The sequence below is a fragment of the Microchirus variegatus genome (assembly GCF_963457635.1).
Source record: "Microchirus variegatus genome assembly, chromosome: 8".
Lineage (NCBI taxonomy): Eukaryota > Metazoa > Chordata > Actinopteri > Pleuronectiformes > Soleidae > Microchirus > Microchirus variegatus.
The window spans coordinates 3220749-3238555 of NC_139809.1; the positions used below are offsets into that span (position 1 = coordinate 3220749).

Below are 17807 nucleotides of genomic sequence, written 5' to 3' on the forward strand. Positions count from 1 at the left end.
TTCCTGCTGTGCCAAAAGAGGAGCGACTCTCTGACGCTGGGTGGTTGGAGAAAACTTATACTGTTGCAGTTAACCTTCAAAGACAGCAACACACTGACACTGAGGTTAGTGGGAGCTTGGAGGACATTAACCCAATAATCTACATCCTTCAGGGTCCACCAGGCAGAATCAGGTAGGTGGTGTTGTCTCCTAGGAAGGCCGAGCAGTTTTTCCATGACACAATGAGTTAAAAATAACTCATTGAATGTGACCATTAGGAGAGTTTGTTTTGTTGTATGATCACTTTCACACAGGGGTTATTTTTGCCTTATGGACCCAAGTAAAAAAAAATATATATATTATCATGACTTAATTTTTAATGTGGTTATTATTTTTTAAATGTATTGTCACTTTACCATTTTGTGTTTGATTTATTTTGGGTAGAGTGGTTCTCTAATGTATAGATGCTAGAAGTCACAGTGTTTTCAAAATGGACGGAGAAAGTTCAGATGAGGCTAAAGCAGATGTAAGTACATAGTTAAAAGTCAACAGTATATCACTGGAGTGTGAGAAGATCAGGTCCAGTTACTGCGATGAGGACATATATATCTGTCGGGTGGATGACGTGACACGTTTGTTGAGTATGTTTTCCCCTTCAACATATTTGATTTCATCAGCGAGCCCGTTCCACTGCTCTTTTTGTGACTTTGAAATGCACCACATTTTATTTTTATGTTACGTGGAATCCTAAAAAAGGAGAACATGCTGTCAGCTTATATACCTTATATATACACCGCAGTTATGTTTGACCTCCACCCAGTAAATCACCTTCCAACTGAGGGTGGAACAGAAGCAGTGTGTGTGTGACACACTGAGGGAAATCCTCTGTCTCAAGTGCAACAGACCAGCCTCTATCAGATATAGCACAAATAGGCTTTAGCATACCATTGTCCATGCTTAGTAACAGAAAGTTATGTGATAGTGATTAGCATGAGCGCAGCTTTTAAAGAAGCTCTTTGTGCATCGTGCATTCAAAGACTCAACTGTATGATCTGCTGTTCTCCAGATGTTGTGAGGTTTTCTTCTGTGTTTTCACAAACTTGTACAGTGTAATAACATGCCAGTTCTCTTGATTTCAGAATGGAAACTCGAGGTGGAAAAAGTCAGACATGTGGGACAATTTGTCTCAAATATCTACTGTTTTTATTCAATATTCTCTTTTGGGTAAGTGATAGCAAATGTTTATATTTTTTACAGATATTAAGACAGCAAAACCCTCTGTTAAGTGTTCTGTCACACACTGTTTATCTCTGAAGTGGTACTTACAGCTTTGTTTTATTGTACATATATTCTATAAAAATATATATATTGCCCGATAATCTTTTAAATTCTATTTGCAATCTAGTTAATTTTCAATAGTTAATTAGTTAATTATTACTAACTAATACTGCACATATAAAGTACTGTGCGAATTCTTAAAGGCGGCATATGTAAGAATGTGGCCAAAAACGGTTACGACACTCAGATTCAAAATACCAAGGTCTTTTAGGTTTTGTTTTCTGACGTAACTGGCAACCTGTGGTCGCTCGGCAGCTGAGGCTCTACTGACTGCAATGATTGGTAGACGGCAGTAGGTGGCGCCACATGCCAAAACATGATTTCACCTTTATTTCACGGCATTAGCTTTGTTGTTTTTATTTCTGTCAAAGTCTGCAATCTTTGTCATTTAGAGAGGAATGGTGTGACTGAAAGTTGGCCTTATATATTAGTAAACTGTGAATGAGTTTAACTCATGTGCATGTAATGATCGAGCGTGTCTCGAATAAACCTGGTTTAATCGAGCTTTTTTCACAGCAGATATTTGTCATTGTGAAATAGTTGGACAAAACACAGTGTAGGAGCCAATGTGGGGTTAGGTTTAGTTTAGGGTTGGTGCAGGTTTACTTGTTACAGTGTGATTTGTGAACAGCTAAGTCAGGGGTCTGCAACCTGCGGCTCTAGAGCCTCATGTGGCTCTTCAGCTTCTCTGTAGTGGCTCCATCTAGCTTTGAAGAAAAAATATTCATGTTTTTTACACTTTTTTGTCAAGATAAAGGCATAAATAAAAATGTTTTGATGTTTTATCTGTCACATCTAGTTGAAAAACCTTCCCCAAAAGCTATTCAAGTACTACATGAAATCGTTTTATTTTATTTGAAAGTCGTTTTTCTACACTTTAGAGGTTGGGTATCAACTTGAAAATTGTAGTTCTTTAAATAGAGTATATATGTATTTATGTAACTTTACATTTTATCTTCATTTTAAGGATCAAATAGGTTTTGTGGCTCCAGATTAATTTTATTTGGGTGAAGAGTGGACAAAAATGGCTCTTTTCATTCTAAAGGTTGCCGACCCCTGAGCTAAGTTAATATCAACTGGTGGTGGCCTTAAAAATGCGTGGCTTTGTGGCCCTTTGTTGTTTTGTTCTTAGATAAAAGGCACCATGGACACGTTGATACCTTTGATGACTATGATACAAAGATGGATAAGGAAATATGTACTGAAAAATATCTAGCAGGTCGGGTACGTGTTATTGCATTACGTATGCCTGTTAGCCTCTACAAGACAGGAAGCCGGTCAGCGTGTTAACGCCGTCGCTGTTACCGACACTTTGAGGCCAGCAACGGCAGATTCACAGACCGGTGATGAGGAAGGCTCATCAGCCACGGACGGGGATGCACGCACCCACAGAAAAGGGTCTCCGCCTGCTTCAACATATTATCGCCAGAAGATCAAGAGCTAAGATCCCTAACTACAAAATCGTACCAGATAGATCGTACTTGTGGAATGATCCCGCAATGCCCAGACTGTGTTTTCGAGACGAGAGTGGTAAGAGCAGAGATTTGGACGTGGAGAGAGAAGAACGGAAGAGGAAAGCTGGAGAAAAAGCAGCAAAGGATGAGACATATGCTCAGTGGGGGAGAGGGTTGGGCCCAGGGTGAGATGGATCAGCACAAACTGGAGTATGCACTGCATGAAGGCCAGAAGCCACTGGCGCGTTACTATGACGAAGAGGATCTGGACCGTATGTCGAGAGAGCGGGAAAGGGAGGGAGATCCGATGGCTGCCACGCTTAGGCGGGAAAAAAAGCTTGCAGCACAAACACTCAAGCGAAGCCTCAGTATAAAGGCCCCGACACCACAACCAAACCGGTTCAATATCCCACCAGGCTATCGCTGGGATGGAGTCAACAGGTCAAATGTTTTTGAGCAGAAACACATAGCAGATATAAAAAAGCCGCAGAAGCTGATGAAAGAGAAGCTTACCTGGGACAAGCCTGTCACGGACCAATATGGCCGCAAGTGGTCCGTATGGCTAAGTGACTTCAAGAAATCGACAGGATTTGGATTTGTCGCCACAGCCCAGCTCAAAATCAAAATCACCTTTTACTCCTGAAAAGGGAGGGACTGCTGCCACCGGGATTGTGTCGAGAAGGACGGCTTGTATTCCCGCAGAAGATGGAAGCGAGTGCAGTGCATAGTCGACCTATTCTGGAAGTGATGGATACGTCTGTCCCTTCTACAGGAGCGTCAAAAATGGACTCATGTCAGGCAAAACTGAGTTCTGTGGATGTAGTAGTGATCATTGTCGACTCTGCACCAAGAAACTCATGGGTCGCCACCCACTACACACAGGTTCTACCAATAATTAGGTTTCCACTCCAGGGTCGTGCTCTTGTTTAACAAAAGTTTTTATAAAATAGTATATGTTTCTCATATTTTCTGGATGTGTTCCAATAAACTGATTGAGAGATGATTTCACGACATGGTTATTATGACATTGCTAAAATAACAAATCTAATGGCGTAACTGCACAGTACTGTAGTTTGTACTGTCGAGACAATCCAACAGTGTCTTCATACCAGAACATTAGATTTTATATTTTTATTTAACATTTATTTTGTTCAGGTGTGTGTATTTGTTTAGCACGTGCAGTATGCAATACAAAATATAAAATAGTAGTCAAACATGCAGCGAGAGAATAACCAATTCAATTAAAGCAGCTGCACGTCAACACCTTTTCAAGGCCCACGCGGTGGAGCGCGCGGCTAGCACTGTCGCCTTGCAGCAAGAAGGTTGCCAGTTTGCATCCTGGTTTGGCCCTTTCTATGTGGGAGTTTGCATGTTTTTCCTGTGGATACTCTAAATCATTGGTTCTCAAAAGTGCGGCCCGAGGGCCAATGGCGGCCCACAGAGACATTTCTGGCCTTCTGCAATGAATTACAGTTGATAATTTTAATCCAGGAGCTACTAAGCTTGTTAAATGTTTATTGGACATTACTGGATACAGACCAATAAGTCTGGTCTGGTCATTAAAATGATTACAAATGGGATTTCTTTCTGTTATTTTTTTCCTTTGGCGGCCCTCAGTCCAACGTTGGGTTCCTAAATTGGCCCCCATGCAGGTATCAAAACTTTGAGAACCCCTGGTCTAAATGGGCCATAGGTGTGAGTATGAGATTGTGAATGGTTAGTTTCATCTCTTTGCGTTGGCCCCCGCGGTTTACTACGCCTTTCACCCTATGTCAGATGGAATTGACTCTAGTGGCCCTGCGACCATCATGTGGAGGATAAAGTGTTCGTCAATGAATGAATGAATGAAGACTTTTTAACTTTAAGGAAAGACTGTGTTCCTAACTAAAATCTAACAGTGCAAAATATCCGACCTAGAAATAATAAATGTGCATCAAATATGAATACAAACTTTTGTGACACTTTAGGAGTGTGTGTTAAAAAAATGATTGCTGTCATTTTTTAATTTTTTATGAGTTTTTTTTTTTTTTTTCAGCTGGCAGGAGGAGTTCTCCTCACAGTGGGAGTGTGGACTCTGGTGGAAAAGAGCGACTACGTCAGTTTACTGAATTCCAGCTTTTATTCGGCCTCTGCTCACATCCTGATAGCAGCCGGGGTCATCGTCATAGTGACGGGGATAATCGGATGCTGTGCCACTCTGAAGGAGATGAAGAGCCTTTTGATTGTGGTGAATATTATTGCACTAAAAACATGGTAACCAAAGAGTTAACCCTATTACTTTATGTGGATTCAGAGGCCGAGGATAGATGCTTAATGTTGTATAAACTTACTGTTTATACACACACACGCTACAATCCCCCACTGGGTCTGCGTGTATTGAAAGTTAATCCTTGGTGACTCTCTGTCTCGTCTGCCCATTATGTCAGACGGGCACGTCTGTCAGAAATAACAGACAAAGTCACGCAGAGTGTGTTTTAAGAGTTTAGATTTAGAGCGTGGCTCATGCCAGAGGAATGACGGGCCTCCCGAGTGCCTGCGTGACCTGAAGAGGGTCAAGCCGTAACGCTTAAAGCTCAACTGTACAAAAGGTCTGTGACCATATCTTCCACAGCCTTTGAATTTGAAATGAGCTATTCTAATTTTTTGACTCGGGCACGGTTAGTCATTAATTTAAAGGGACAATATGTAGTATTTATGGGTTAATATAACCCAAAATCCACTTTTTTATACATATTATGTGCTCCTGCATTGTCTAGTCGATGTATATTATTTTCTTTGTTTCATTTTCGTAGTGTTTCAAAAAGTCATGTAAAATAACATGGTCGCGGGCCGCGGTTGCATAGCCACTGTTAGCAGCGAGACGCCATGTTCCTACCGGAGCCTGTAAGGACAAACGCGAGAGAACAAATCAAGCGTCTCTTTACTTGTAGCTGAAGTCCCGCCTCCTCTCTCATCGCTTCGTCTGCTACGGCCGCGGTAGCTCCGCCCTCTCCCTCACCTCACGAACCTCATCTGCTGACACGGAGAAAGACGATGAGGACGACATTTGACCAGCTGCGGATACCGTAGCGCTCAGGGAAGGGAGGGGGTGAGCAGAGCAGCAGGTCTTTGTTGTAAATTTCAGCCTCTCCTCTAGATATCACTATAAACTACTTACTTCCCCTTTAAAGTCATATTTTAGCACAGAAATGTATTTTAAAATACCTAAACTTAATGTTGGTAGTTGAAATGAAATTACCGTTGTATTCTTGTTTCCCCCACTGTCTCACAGTATTTGATCTTGTTGCTCTGTATTGTCCTGCTGGAAATCATTGCCGGTGTGCTGGCCTACATCAAGTACCAAGAGGTAAGGTGTTCATATCATATTCATATTGTGCCTGTTCATTCTAAGCTTTTGTTTCACAGCTTTTTCCATTGTCCTTCAGTTTCTTACACCTTTTTGTCTTTCTCCATCATTTCATTTCATTTTTTTTTTTTTTCCACTATCTATGACATACTTCCATTGTTGGCATTGCTGGCAAATCTTTGCACGTCTCTTGGTGCATGTTCTTCATTTGCACAGTTTTTCCTCCCCCATCTGTCTCACGCTTCTCTTTCTTTCCCCTCTTTTTTTTGGCTCCAGTGTTTCCCTTTCTGCTACCAGGTAATCTGCCGTCACCTGTTTCCATCATATATCGAACTGTTTTTCTAACAGGGTTGATATATGACAGTTCAGTTCTCCTCTTTGCACATTTGTCAGTCAAGATTTAAAACTATATCTGCAAATCAATTTAAAGAACTGACTTATGAAGGGTTATTTGTGGCCATTGCACAGGTACGGTAGATCAAAGAAACGTTATAAGAGTGATATTTTTATGGAATGAGACGATTGGTTTTCCTGAGCATGAAGTGATTCTCTTCTGTCGCAGCTGGACGAGGAGCTCCGACAGAACCTGAAGGTGAACATGCAGCAGAAATACGGGCAGCCCGGGGAGGAGAGCGTCACACGGGCTGTGGACAAGCTTCAGCAGGAGGTGTGGAAGTGATACTAATACAGATCAGTGTCACTTCCCCCTTGCTCCTCTCATTATTTTCTTCCCTCTCAGTTCATGTGCTGTGGCAGCGGAAACTTCTCAGACTGGAGAGACAGCGTGTGGATCCGGGCTGCAGATAATGCAAGACTCGTCCCTGACAGCTGCTGTAAGACTCAGATGGTCCTCTGTGGTCTCAGGGACCATCCATCCAACATCTACAATGTGGAGGTGAGTGTCGCTATGCTGTCTGTGGTCGCCCTGACTAACTAAGATTTTAACTGTCCCTGCTTTCCTTGTGCCTGTAGGGAGGCTGCATCGTGAAACTAGAAGACTTCATCCTCAGTCAGTTGTATATTCTTGGTTCAGTGGGCATTGGGATTGCATTTCTCCAGGTAAAAACCTTAACCACCTAAAAGTTTCTGAAGTGTAACAACAAACACAATGTTTGAGTATAAGAAGTTCCTCGTGTCTTCTTTCTTTCAGATTTTTGGGATGATGTTCACTTGCTGCCTTTATGAAAATTTGAACGACGATTCGTACTGATTTTTTTTTTTAAGTGTCACAAAAATGTTTAGTGGAAACGTCGATGCCCCCAAATTATTTATACAGTCGTGATGTGCTGTGATATTATTGATCCAATTTGGGATTTTCAGAGTGCAAACAGTAGAGATATTAATGCTGCTGGACAGCACTTTTTAGTTTCTTACGGACACGTTCAGCATACACAGACTTACTGTCAGAAAATGTGTGTTTGGATGGGGGTAAAAAATAGTTTTATTTTATATTATTTTAAATTTAAATTAAAGGGGAAATAAGTAGTTTATAGTGCCATCTAGAGGAGAGGCTGAAATTTACAACAAAGACCTGCTGCTCTGCTCACCCCCTCCCTTCCCTGAGCGCTACGGTATCCGCAGCTGGTCAAATGTCGTCCTCGTCGTCTTTCTCCGTGTCAGCAGATGAGGTTCGTGAGGCGAGGGAGAGGGCGGAGCTACCACGGCCGTATCAGACAAAGCGGAGAGAGAGGAGGCGGGACTTCCGCTACAAGTAAAGAGACGCTTGATTTGTTCTCTCGCGTTTGTCCTTACAGGCTCCGGTAGAAACATGGCGTCTCTCTGCTAACAGTGGCTATGCAACCGCGGTCCGCGGTCATGTTATTTTACATGACTTTTTGAAACACTACGAAAATGAAACAAAAACTATTATACAGCGACTAGACAATGCAGGAGCACATAATATGTATAAAAAAGTGGATTTTGGGTTATATAAACCCATCAATACTACATATTGTACCTTTAAAGTATATGTGTAATAGTGCTGGTCCCATTTTCTGTGTATACGTGTGTGTCATGCAGTGAGCCCCAAAATCAAAAACGTGTTTTGAATGAAAAATAAAAGTACACCTGCCGCTCGCTCCTCCCTCAGTGAACCTTTATTCTGAAATCCTTTGAGCGGATGTTGCTGTCAGCTGACAGGAATTCTTCTTCGTGTGTTTATTTCTTGCACGATTTTTTACCAAGTGTTATGTTGTCATTTTGTTCATTTAAAAAAAAAGAGGCTAAAACAATTGATGCGCACTTGGCACAAAGACTTAGGAAATGTCTTCGAAAGCAACGTGTTTGATGGTGGCGAGTGCGTCTCCTCAAGGTGAGTGTTACCTTGTTACTACTGGTGTTTTTAATATGAATTAAATGACAGTGATAGTTAGCGGCAGTTACACAGTATTATTGATAAATAAGTCACTGTCCTAATATCAGAATGTGCTTGTTTGTTCAGGAGTGTCCGCCACGTCTTTCCACCAATCCTTCAATCTTTGTAGCTCAGCGTTTAATCTCCAAACAGCCACACCGGGGGTAAGATTTTATTTAAAAGCTCACAAATACACTGTCATCATCTTCATCTGTCATCTTCAGCCTTAAAATACCGAGGTATCTCAGTCCGTACAGGAAGTTAAAGAAAAAAAGAGGAACTTAGAGTATATACTTAAAAAGAACGTTTAGGTTGCCAGGTTTGGAGAGGTCCTAGAAATGATAGCAAAGCATTTTATTCCTTTTTAAAATTACAAATATGAAATATAACTCCATAATTTGTAAATTATCAGTGTTTGCACACTGTTAATTTCTTGATTTCATATACAATATTGAAAATAATCATAAATTATCAAAAATTATTATAATGAGTATTTACGGGGAAATACGGTTATGTAGTCTCACCCGGATTATTGTCCATCTTGAGCAAAATATTAACATCTACCACAGACGTGTTCACATAATTATTTGTGTGATAATCACATGGTACTCCCTTGGAAATAAATACAATAAGTGCAGTTTTAACAACCAGTACACCCTGCCCCAACCTCAACATTAGTAATACTGTATAATGAGAGGCGAACAGGCCGTTCCTGCTGTGGTGGCTGTTGTGTTTGTTTTTTTATGTAACAGGATGATGCCTTTGTGTATTTGTGTGTTTCAGATTAACACATCACACCACACGTCATCGACATGACTGCACTCTAAGCTGTTCTGTTCTAGAGGCTTTTTATTTGCCATCAACACCTAATTAACACATTTCTTTTCACCGATTTAAAACAATTGTACTCATTTTGACAAGCTGAGAATGTTTTATCAGGTAGGCTGAGCAGTTTAAAGAGAGGTGCTACAGGAGTGTGAAATCATGCACCACATGACTATGTTTTTTTCCCCCACGAGCTATTATAGACTTCTGAATATTGTTCAAAGTTATCCTGAACTCAAACCTACAGCCTCATCGTCATATTCTCATTGCACTTTCTTAATTGATTAATTCTTAATCTAAAGCAATTTATCCCAGTGCTGGCTTTGCATTGGTGAACTGAAGCAAACAAATCAAGATGTTGCATGGATTTAACTTTGTCTTTTTACTGTGTAAAATGTCTTGAATATTTATATACCAGAACCACCAGTAGGTTTATTTTGAATGTGATTTAAAGTCATGACAGATTTATTATCTGCACTAGATCGAATAATCAGTTTTATTTATAAATCCCACTAGAATAATTTATCTATGCATCTAGTGTTTTAAATACAAGGTGCAATTATATATATAAAATATACAGCACTGTTGGGATCTGTGAGCTCATGAATCTCAGTTTGTTCACATAGTGACCCCATGTGAACTCAGCAATACCATAAACTTACTCACTACTAACTTGACTGATATACGGGTGCCGTTTACTTTTCTCTGAATTACAGGGAAAGTCAATAGACTTTGTTGGAGTTGATGAAAGCACTGCCAGATGGGTACAGGATTTCAACGTGAAACCGTACGCAACGCCCGCCAAACTCGAATCTATAGATGGTAAGTGAAATACTCTTAACACGACACAATCACAGTAACAACATGGTAATAGTAGGGCAATCATTTTTGCAATAGGGAGATTTATTATAGTAATACCTTCTGATTTCTAATATAATTTCCAGCTGGGCAATAATAAAGAAATAAATAATGAGATGGTATTACCATATTACTTCCTCATTGCAATTACCATACTGTTACTACATGTATGTTGTTACTTTATCGTGTTAAAGGTCACATAGAGTGGTCCTGTTGCACATATAAGTGAGTTATGGAGGTCTACTTACATATATTAAGTTGTTTTTATGGTCAAAATCCTCATAGTTGATGTAAACGAGCCGATTGAAATCTGTCCATTCGAAGCGCTTGTCAGTCGCGCTATTTCAGCCATAAATCTCGCCCGAGAAGACAGAGTGTGTTGTGATTGGCCAGCCAGCGTAGAGCCTTCCCACCTGTGTTGTGATTGGCCAGGTATCTGGAAGTGACGTAATCTATCACGTCAGCTCTCAGAAGCGCAGCGCCCCCCTCTGGAGCGGTGGATGCACTGCTACTCATTATCAAAACATTGTATTAACAGTGTTTAAAAATAGCTTCGTCACGACTCCCCGCCGCAGTCCCTTTATGACTTTAAACCGGAGTCAGACCCAGAGTCAGAAGACACTGTTGCTCGTGAAACACCTCCACAACGGACGTTATTCTTCTTCTGCGGTTCAATGTACGTAACCGGATGTGCCCGGACTACCGCCCGGAGCAGGACGATCGGTTGTTCAGGAGAACCGCTGCTTACGTAACTAGTACGGGATTTTCAGTGATCTCGTTGAGCCCAGAGATTACAATAAAACACAACGTTCTCAGCAGTGGCTGAACTGTTTGTTTCGAACCGTCAGGGCTTCATAAACAAGGTAATGACGCAGATACACACCAAAAAAACAGCGATAATAGGAACCTCCGGTCTAGTTCCGCTTTAACAAATATTAATGTCATATCCACTTATCTGTTTTCATTTCTCTTGGTTGGACTTTGATCAGTTTTTTTGTCATTATGACTTTTTTTTGCAGGTGCCAGATATCAGGCGCTCCTCATCCCGGACTGCCCCGGAGCGTTGAACGACCTGGCACACAGCGGCTCTCTGCACCGCATTCTCTCACACTTCATCTCTCACCAAAGTGAGAAAAAAGTAGTCAGTGCATAATGTGCATGTTTTATTATGTGCAGAGATTTGGATGCATGTTGTTGTTGTTGTTTGCAGAGCCGGTTTGTGCAGTGGGACAGGGAGTGTCAGCTCTGTGCTGTGCCACTGAGGGACAGAGGTGGATCTTCAATGGCTACAGTTTAACAGGGGTTAGTTCCGCCACAAGTAGCCAATACGTGACATATTAATACGTTTTAAAATATGTGTATTAATAGCGGTCACTGCTTTTCTTAAAAGCCATCCGTATTTGAATTGGTGAGGAGACCTGACTTTGCCAACCTGCCCTTGATTGTGGAAGACTTTGTGAAAGACAGCGGAGGGTCATACACAGGTGAGCACGGATACTAAATTAATTAAGTGAAATATTGAAACCACATTTTTTTTTAAATTATCTATCTCGTTTGTCTCCTCGTTTTTTCCAGCAAGTCAAGAAGACGCTGTGCATGTCGTCGTAGACAGACACCTGATAACTGGTCAGAACATGCAGTCGACCTCGCTCGCTGTAAACAATCTCATCCTGCTCTGTAGTGGCAAGTAAACAAATATTTAAAAAAAAAAATGTCTGAATCATTTGTTTTCACATTTATAATCATGAAATCAAAAAAAACATTGGAAGATGCTCAGAACAGTTTTTGATTTGAGGATTCAATAAGTAAAACAACAACAACAACAGGGTGCAGATACATTCTTAAAGATGAATGTGACTGTATACGAGTTGATTTCTGATGCAGGAATAAACCACACTCAAGTTCCTGCATTTACATTTCTCAACACATCACTGACCCTCAAATTAGAGTATTAACAAACCCCTGATGATGGTTGATTTCAGAGTTCATTTTAGTTGCTCCGGGAGGAAAAATAAAACCTCCATTCAGCACCTGAGATTTCGGTGCACCGTGTTTCAGAAAAAAAAAATATCCATGTGCTGATAATCCAAGGTCTTCATTAACACGTCCAACTCTCATAGAAGGTCATAGAAATAATCCAGTCCTTGTCCCAGTTCCCATAAGGAAATTCCAGTTCCCAGTTCAACGGCTAAATGTATTCTTAATTCGATTGACTGAAATATTGAGAAAGTAGCATTAGTCCACATGTTATGTTCACTATAAACATCATTTGGGAAATATGTTCTCTTTATTATATGTATTTACCCGTTAAATAATACAAATCTTAAGAGTTTTACCTTCAGTGATGGATAGTAAACCACATGTTTCCCTGCATTGTTTCTGAAATGATAGAGATAGAGACATGTGGTATGTTGTTGTTCAAAGATTCTGCTGGAAAGTCAAACTCATAAAGTATTACGCTGTTGTTACCTTTTATAACTGAAATGATGCTCTGCAGCATATTCGTCCCAGAGCAGTTTGGGTCTGTGTTCTCGCAAAATTTCAATATACCTACAGATAATGAAAGACAAGAAGTGTAAGGTTCTTACAACCTGCTGACATCCCTCAGTTTCTGACTATAACATGCAACTTTTTCATTTAAGAGTTTTCTGTATTTTTGTTTTAACCTGGCTTATCTTACGGGTTTAATTGGGGGCGGGACTTGCAACTTATGTGCCGTGTGCCGTTTTCACTTTGATTATTTCTTATTAAATAGTGAATATTTTACAGAAAGATACTTCTGATATGGGAGTTTTCAAGGGCTTTAAATTGAACTGCTTTATCACTTTAAATTTAGGGGAGATTCAAGCACTTTAAAGTACACATTTGCTTTTGTGACAACCCCAGATGTGTATTTAAAATCCCAAAGCCATAAAATAGCAAACAAATACAACTAGAGAAAGCACTCGGAGGGCGCAGACTCCCGCCAAGGCAGCTCAGCCCCCCACAAAATAGTGATAAAAATATTGATAGCATCTACGGAGCACGCCGAAAATCACTTTTTCCTGGTCCCATTGCGGACATTTCCTGAAAATTTCATCCAAATCCATCCGTGACTTTTCGAGTTACGTTGCTAACAGACAGACAGACAAACAAACAAACACTGGCGAAAACATGCAAGGAGTAAGGAGAACGAGGGACTTAAACAGACCTCTGTAGCCCGCTCCTCATCTCTAACAGAGATTAGATTAGTTTAGATTAGTTAGCATTTGGAAAAGTGATCAGTTGCATCAGGCACATGTGTCATAAAATGTATCCACTGGACAGATAAATTCTCTGAGGCTGGAAATTTGTGTAGGACTCTGTGCTGCACTGTGGAGCCAAGAATAGAACTTTTTCGCAGACTTCCGGTTTTCGGATGCCGTTGTCTTCGCCAGCACTCTCTCGCGTGTTATGGACAAAGCGGAGCTCCAATTTAGCACATTGTGACGTCCCAATGAGCGAGGAAGTCAACATTGCGTGTTTTATCTCCTGTACTTAAGGCCACATTACACTTCTCCGACTGCGTATGCGTTATCCGTCTGCGACGGACACGCGCTGCAATTTCCCGCCCGATCAGTAGGGGTCGCTGCGCAAGGTTGTTGTGCTTCTGGCTACAGTGAGCAATGGCCTCGAGAGAGAAATACTGTTGTTGTTGAAACAGTGGCCGTTTCTCACTTTTCTGTGTCACGGAACGCAGTTTTAAGATCATTTGAGGCGAGAAATTGGCCATTTAGAGTCTAAACATGTGCTGTGTGTGTTAAGATATGACGTATTTATAGTTCGGCAGCGACGAAGTTGGCGGTGTTCAGCTCCGCCCTCTGTGGAAGATCGGTGCTCACTGTGAGCCGGCACAGAGCAGCTTAGCTCGGCCTGTCCTGAGGACCAATCGCAGCTCTTGCCGTCTCCGTTGTCCCTTGACGGAGTGACGGACACTTAAAAAATATTTTGTGCAGTCGGAGACGACGCAGAGGCTCTTGAGTCTCTGCGTAACCCACGCAAAGCACTTTACGTAGAAGTATAAATTGGGCTTTAGACTGAGGAGGACTACAAAAACACGAGTGAGTCATGTTTTTTCACACTTTGCCGAATGATAGGGCCTCCAAAGTCCGAAATATAAGGATTTTAGTGATTTAAAAAGTTGATTTTGCATAATATTGGACCTTCAAACACATTATTTAGCTAAATGTAAAACCTTGCCCGCAGCAATCTCTTACCTTGCACCCAGAATTGGCTCTGTTCCCTGGTCTCTAAAATCAAGGCCATACAGATTGAGTCCCAACAGGATCTTTTGCCTCCACTGAGCGTTTGGCGCGAGCTGGAGAACACAGTCTCTGACCCAGGACAGGGGAGCACTCGGGCCCGGTCTAGTATAAGAAAAGAAAGAAAGGAGCTTAGTGTGACATTATGGTGGCATCATCAGCGACTCTCGTCACATCATGACTTATACAGTACATCACATGTTCCTGTGCACTCACCTGGGCCCGCTGGAGTAGTCGTATGTCATGAGGCTGAATCCGTCAACCGCCGGAGCCAATTGTTCAAACTCCTCCCTGCCAAACATTCCCAGCTGCCCCGCACTGACCGTGTGATACAAAGTTACAAAGTTATTCATCTTCAGCATTTTATGTCACTGAAAGTAAAACCTGCTTCACTCACCTGGTCACAGCAGGTGGAATAACGAGAATGCAGTCCAGTTTTTTTGCCTTCAAAGCCTCACATATGTGTTTCACCAGATGCACCAGCTCCCTGGACAGAGACGATTATACATTTGATTTCATCAAGACAAAGATGAGATAGAATATCAGTCTGGTATTAAAAAAATAAAATAAAAAATAAAAACTCACTTTCTTTTGTTACCGCCCAGCTGGCTCCACAGCTCCAAGGTGAACCCATCGAAACCTTCGTTCTACAAGGTTGCAGTGACATTTAAGACAAACACTGTGCACTGTTGCAAGAGAGTTAGCTCTAAACACAGCACTTTATTATTACCTTTGCAACATCCACCAGCTCACTTCCCAGGTCCTCGATCTCATCCTCGCTCCCCAGCACGGTCATGTAGTCCTGGTAAGACCAGCCATCGAATAACAGTCGAGGCACTTTGTAATACAGAAAACAAGAGCGTTTAGCCGACAAAACGCACCATATGAATAATGTTGGAAACAGCCGATGTGAGCAGTAGGCTGGACTTACCCAATCTGACTTTTTTGTTAGACTTGCGTACAGCTTTGACCCATCCTGGAAAGAAAACAAAACAAAAAACACTGTACTGTATATAAGTCAGAATTGGTGATATTTTTTGAATGCGTACGTACAAGATGAGTTCTACCTGAGTCGTGATCGTGGAGTCCTGTTACTTCAAAGGTTCCATGTCCTCGTCGGTGGAGCTGAAGCCACACTGGAGACACGGAGGTCATTTTGGAGCCAAATGTTTTGGCCACATCGTAACCGTGGGCGTTCCACTGCAGGAAAGTAGAACATGTTTTATCTTTTTTTCCCCTCCCAAATCCATCTTAAAAAAATGTTGTTACATTTGCAACTGATTATTTTGTTGATGAATCTTGGCCCATTGTAAAATCCCAGACCTAAAGATGATGTGTTCACACTAGGGGTGGGGGAAAAAAAATCGATTCACATAGGAATCGCGATTCTAATCATCCACGATTCTGAATCGATTCATAAACTTCTAAAATCGAATTTTAAAAAACCACAGAAAAAAAAAGTTTGTTTTATTTGTGTACAGTTTATTTTTGTAACTTCTGGGAGAAAAGCTTTTATTTATGCAAGTTATTTTTTGCACAGTAAGTAAGTTTTTATTTGTTTTGAATAAATAAACGTTAACTTTTGTCGTAAGTTTGCCTTTGTGTGATCACATTATCTTATACAAACTGTATGGTTTTGATGCCATAACTTGCCTTAACACACTATGCATTGTATACATTTTTGAATCGAGAATCGTTTGAATTAAGAATCGTGAGCCACCCTAAGATTCACATCCCTAGTTCAAACTACTCATTTTGTCAGGTGGTCACACCGTGTTAAATGTAGGCATTTGACATAGTAAAGTCAAGAGTTTTCAGCCAGTAAAATGAATGAAAGGATTACACAAACTCGGACATTATGCAAACACAAGACGGTGAAGGGGGATCGTTCTTGAACAGACTCACAGGTGTGACATATCCCAGCACCTGTCCAGGAAATGCTTTCTTGATTTGAGCACAGTATCTCTTCTCCTCCTTCACTATGTCTTTCCACTGCGGATCTGTCACGACGAGGCCTCTCGCCAACACATTTAACTCAGACGGAGATGTCTAAAAAAAGGACCAAAAAGGAAAAGAAGAGCACATTTCAGTGACGAGTGAGGACAAAAATCAGGGCTGGCTAAAGGCATAGGATGTCGTCCAGCGCTCCATTTTCTTTGTGGACAACAGATGTCCACAAAGAAAATAAAGGTGGGTCATGTCATTGCTATCGCTATTTGTATTTGTGTATTTTACAGTTTATTTCTTTGAAGGTCAATGACTCCTGTGTGTTTAGGAAAGAAGAGACAGCAGAAATGGTGAGAGCATATACTATACTGTATATATTTTTTCATAATGTACATTTTTTTTTAAGTGCAATATATTGTCATTTTTCATACTGTCAAATTTTTTATACTGTAGTTTTCTCATCAGTGCAATATCCATATCCTTATTTAATATCCTTATTTAATAGCTCAGCCTTGTTTCCTTACACTGTAAATACCATGTGCATACTGTGTATATTCTGCAGACTGGTTATAATGTACATTCTACATTCTATTTTTAAACCTATTTTTATAGTCAGTGTTAATATCTTTATATTTTGTACTTCATATATTCTATTTCTTTTTGGTAATGCATGTTTATTATTTATTATCCTTATCCTTATTGTCTTGCTGCTGTAACACTGGAAATTTCCCCACTGCGGGACGAATAAAAGACTATCTTATCTTTTCTTATCTTATCTTATCATCAAAACAAACACTGTTTTATATGCACCACTATGAGTTTTAATGTGAAAATAGCTTTGTAAATTTGAAAAGTAAGTTCAGCTTTGTACAGCAACCATAGTGCCATGTATAGCATGAACAGCACAGGTGCAAATGATAACATAATCAATGGCTTGTGTTCAGTCCATGTTAATCAGGACAGTGAGAGAAAGTGAACCAGCCTGTGTTTTGCTCCTGTCATCTGTCAAAAATGGCTGCTTTATTTATTTAAAGGGCCCATTACATAGATATTGTAGATATTTGATATTATCATAATTAAGGACATGTGTAATTCATATACAGACTACTTTTAACCTGGAGTTACTCACCTCAGCCGAAGCCTTATTGGACTTTTTGGCATCGTTTTTAGAAAGTGTGGCACTGGTCAGCCAGCAGCAGCAGCAGCAGCAGGAGACGACGTGCAGCAGGAACAACGTTGTTCTCATTTCCCAAAGAGATGGTGATGATAATGATTCGTGAAGCTTTTCAGATTTACAATGAAGAAATGGAGGTGCTTCTTTCCTCGCTGAGATGTGGCGGATTAAAAAATCACCAGCATATTACTACACACCCGCGCTCTGAAATCAGAAATCACACAGAATAACGAGCCATATTCCGCTGTAACGA

At 40.8% G+C, this 17807-nt stretch overlaps 2 protein-coding genes across 6 annotated transcripts; one reads left to right on the forward strand and one right to left on the reverse strand.

Annotated features, from left to right (window-relative positions):
• Nucleotides 1-52: 52 nt before the first annotated feature.
• Nucleotides 53-11844, forward strand: gatd1 (glutamine amidotransferase class 1 domain containing 1; the record flags this gene model as incomplete). Of its 5 annotated transcripts, XM_083894220.1 has the most annotated exons (10): nt 53-172; nt 1119-1203; nt 4807-4998; nt 6043-6117; nt 6394-6414; nt 6680-6784; nt 6857-7012; nt 7090-7176; nt 7268-8634; nt 10012-10082. In XM_083894220.1, the coding sequence occupies exons 2-9, from the start codon at nt 1120-1122 to the stop codon at nt 7325-7327; spliced, it is 780 nt and encodes a 259-aa protein (XP_083750346.1). In that variant the 5' UTR covers nt 53-172; nt 1119. The 5 variants fall into 5 exon arrangements, with proteins under 5 accessions (XP_083750346.1, XP_083750345.1, XP_083750347.1 ...); XM_083894219.1 differs by having other exon boundaries at nt 6043-6414; XM_083894221.1 differs by lacking the exon at nt 6394-6414.
• A 388-nt stretch (nt 11845-12232) lies between these two features.
• Nucleotides 12233-17759, reverse strand: chid1 (chitinase domain containing 1). The gene is made up of 12 exons (XM_083893624.1): nt 17510-17759; nt 16339-16482; nt 15501-15633; nt 15365-15409; nt 15164-15270; nt 15019-15080; nt 14831-14920; nt 14650-14751; nt 14389-14538; nt 12623-12703; nt 12490-12532; nt 12233-12366 (listed from the first exon to the last, which is right to left on the reverse strand). Exons 1-12 carry the CDS (start codon nt 17624-17626, stop codon nt 12268-12270), a joined length of 1173 nt encoding a protein of 390 aa, XP_083749750.1. The 5' UTR covers nt 17627-17759; the 3' UTR covers nt 12233-12267.
• Between the last annotated feature and the right edge of the window lie 48 nt (nt 17760-17807).

Coding starts and splice junctions, on each gene's coding strand:
- chid1 (XM_083893624.1), bottom strand. CDS start 17,626: ATGAGAACAACGTTGTTCCTGCTGCACGTCGTCTCCTGCTGCTGCTGC. Junction 14,752..14,830: donor ATTCCACCTGCTGTGACCAG/GTGAGTGAAGCA, acceptor TCACACGGTCAG/TGCGGGGCAGCTGGGAATGT. Junction 12,367..12,489: donor TTTACTATCCATCACTGAAG/GTAAAACTCTTA, acceptor TCAATATTTCAG/TCAATCGAATTAAGAATACA.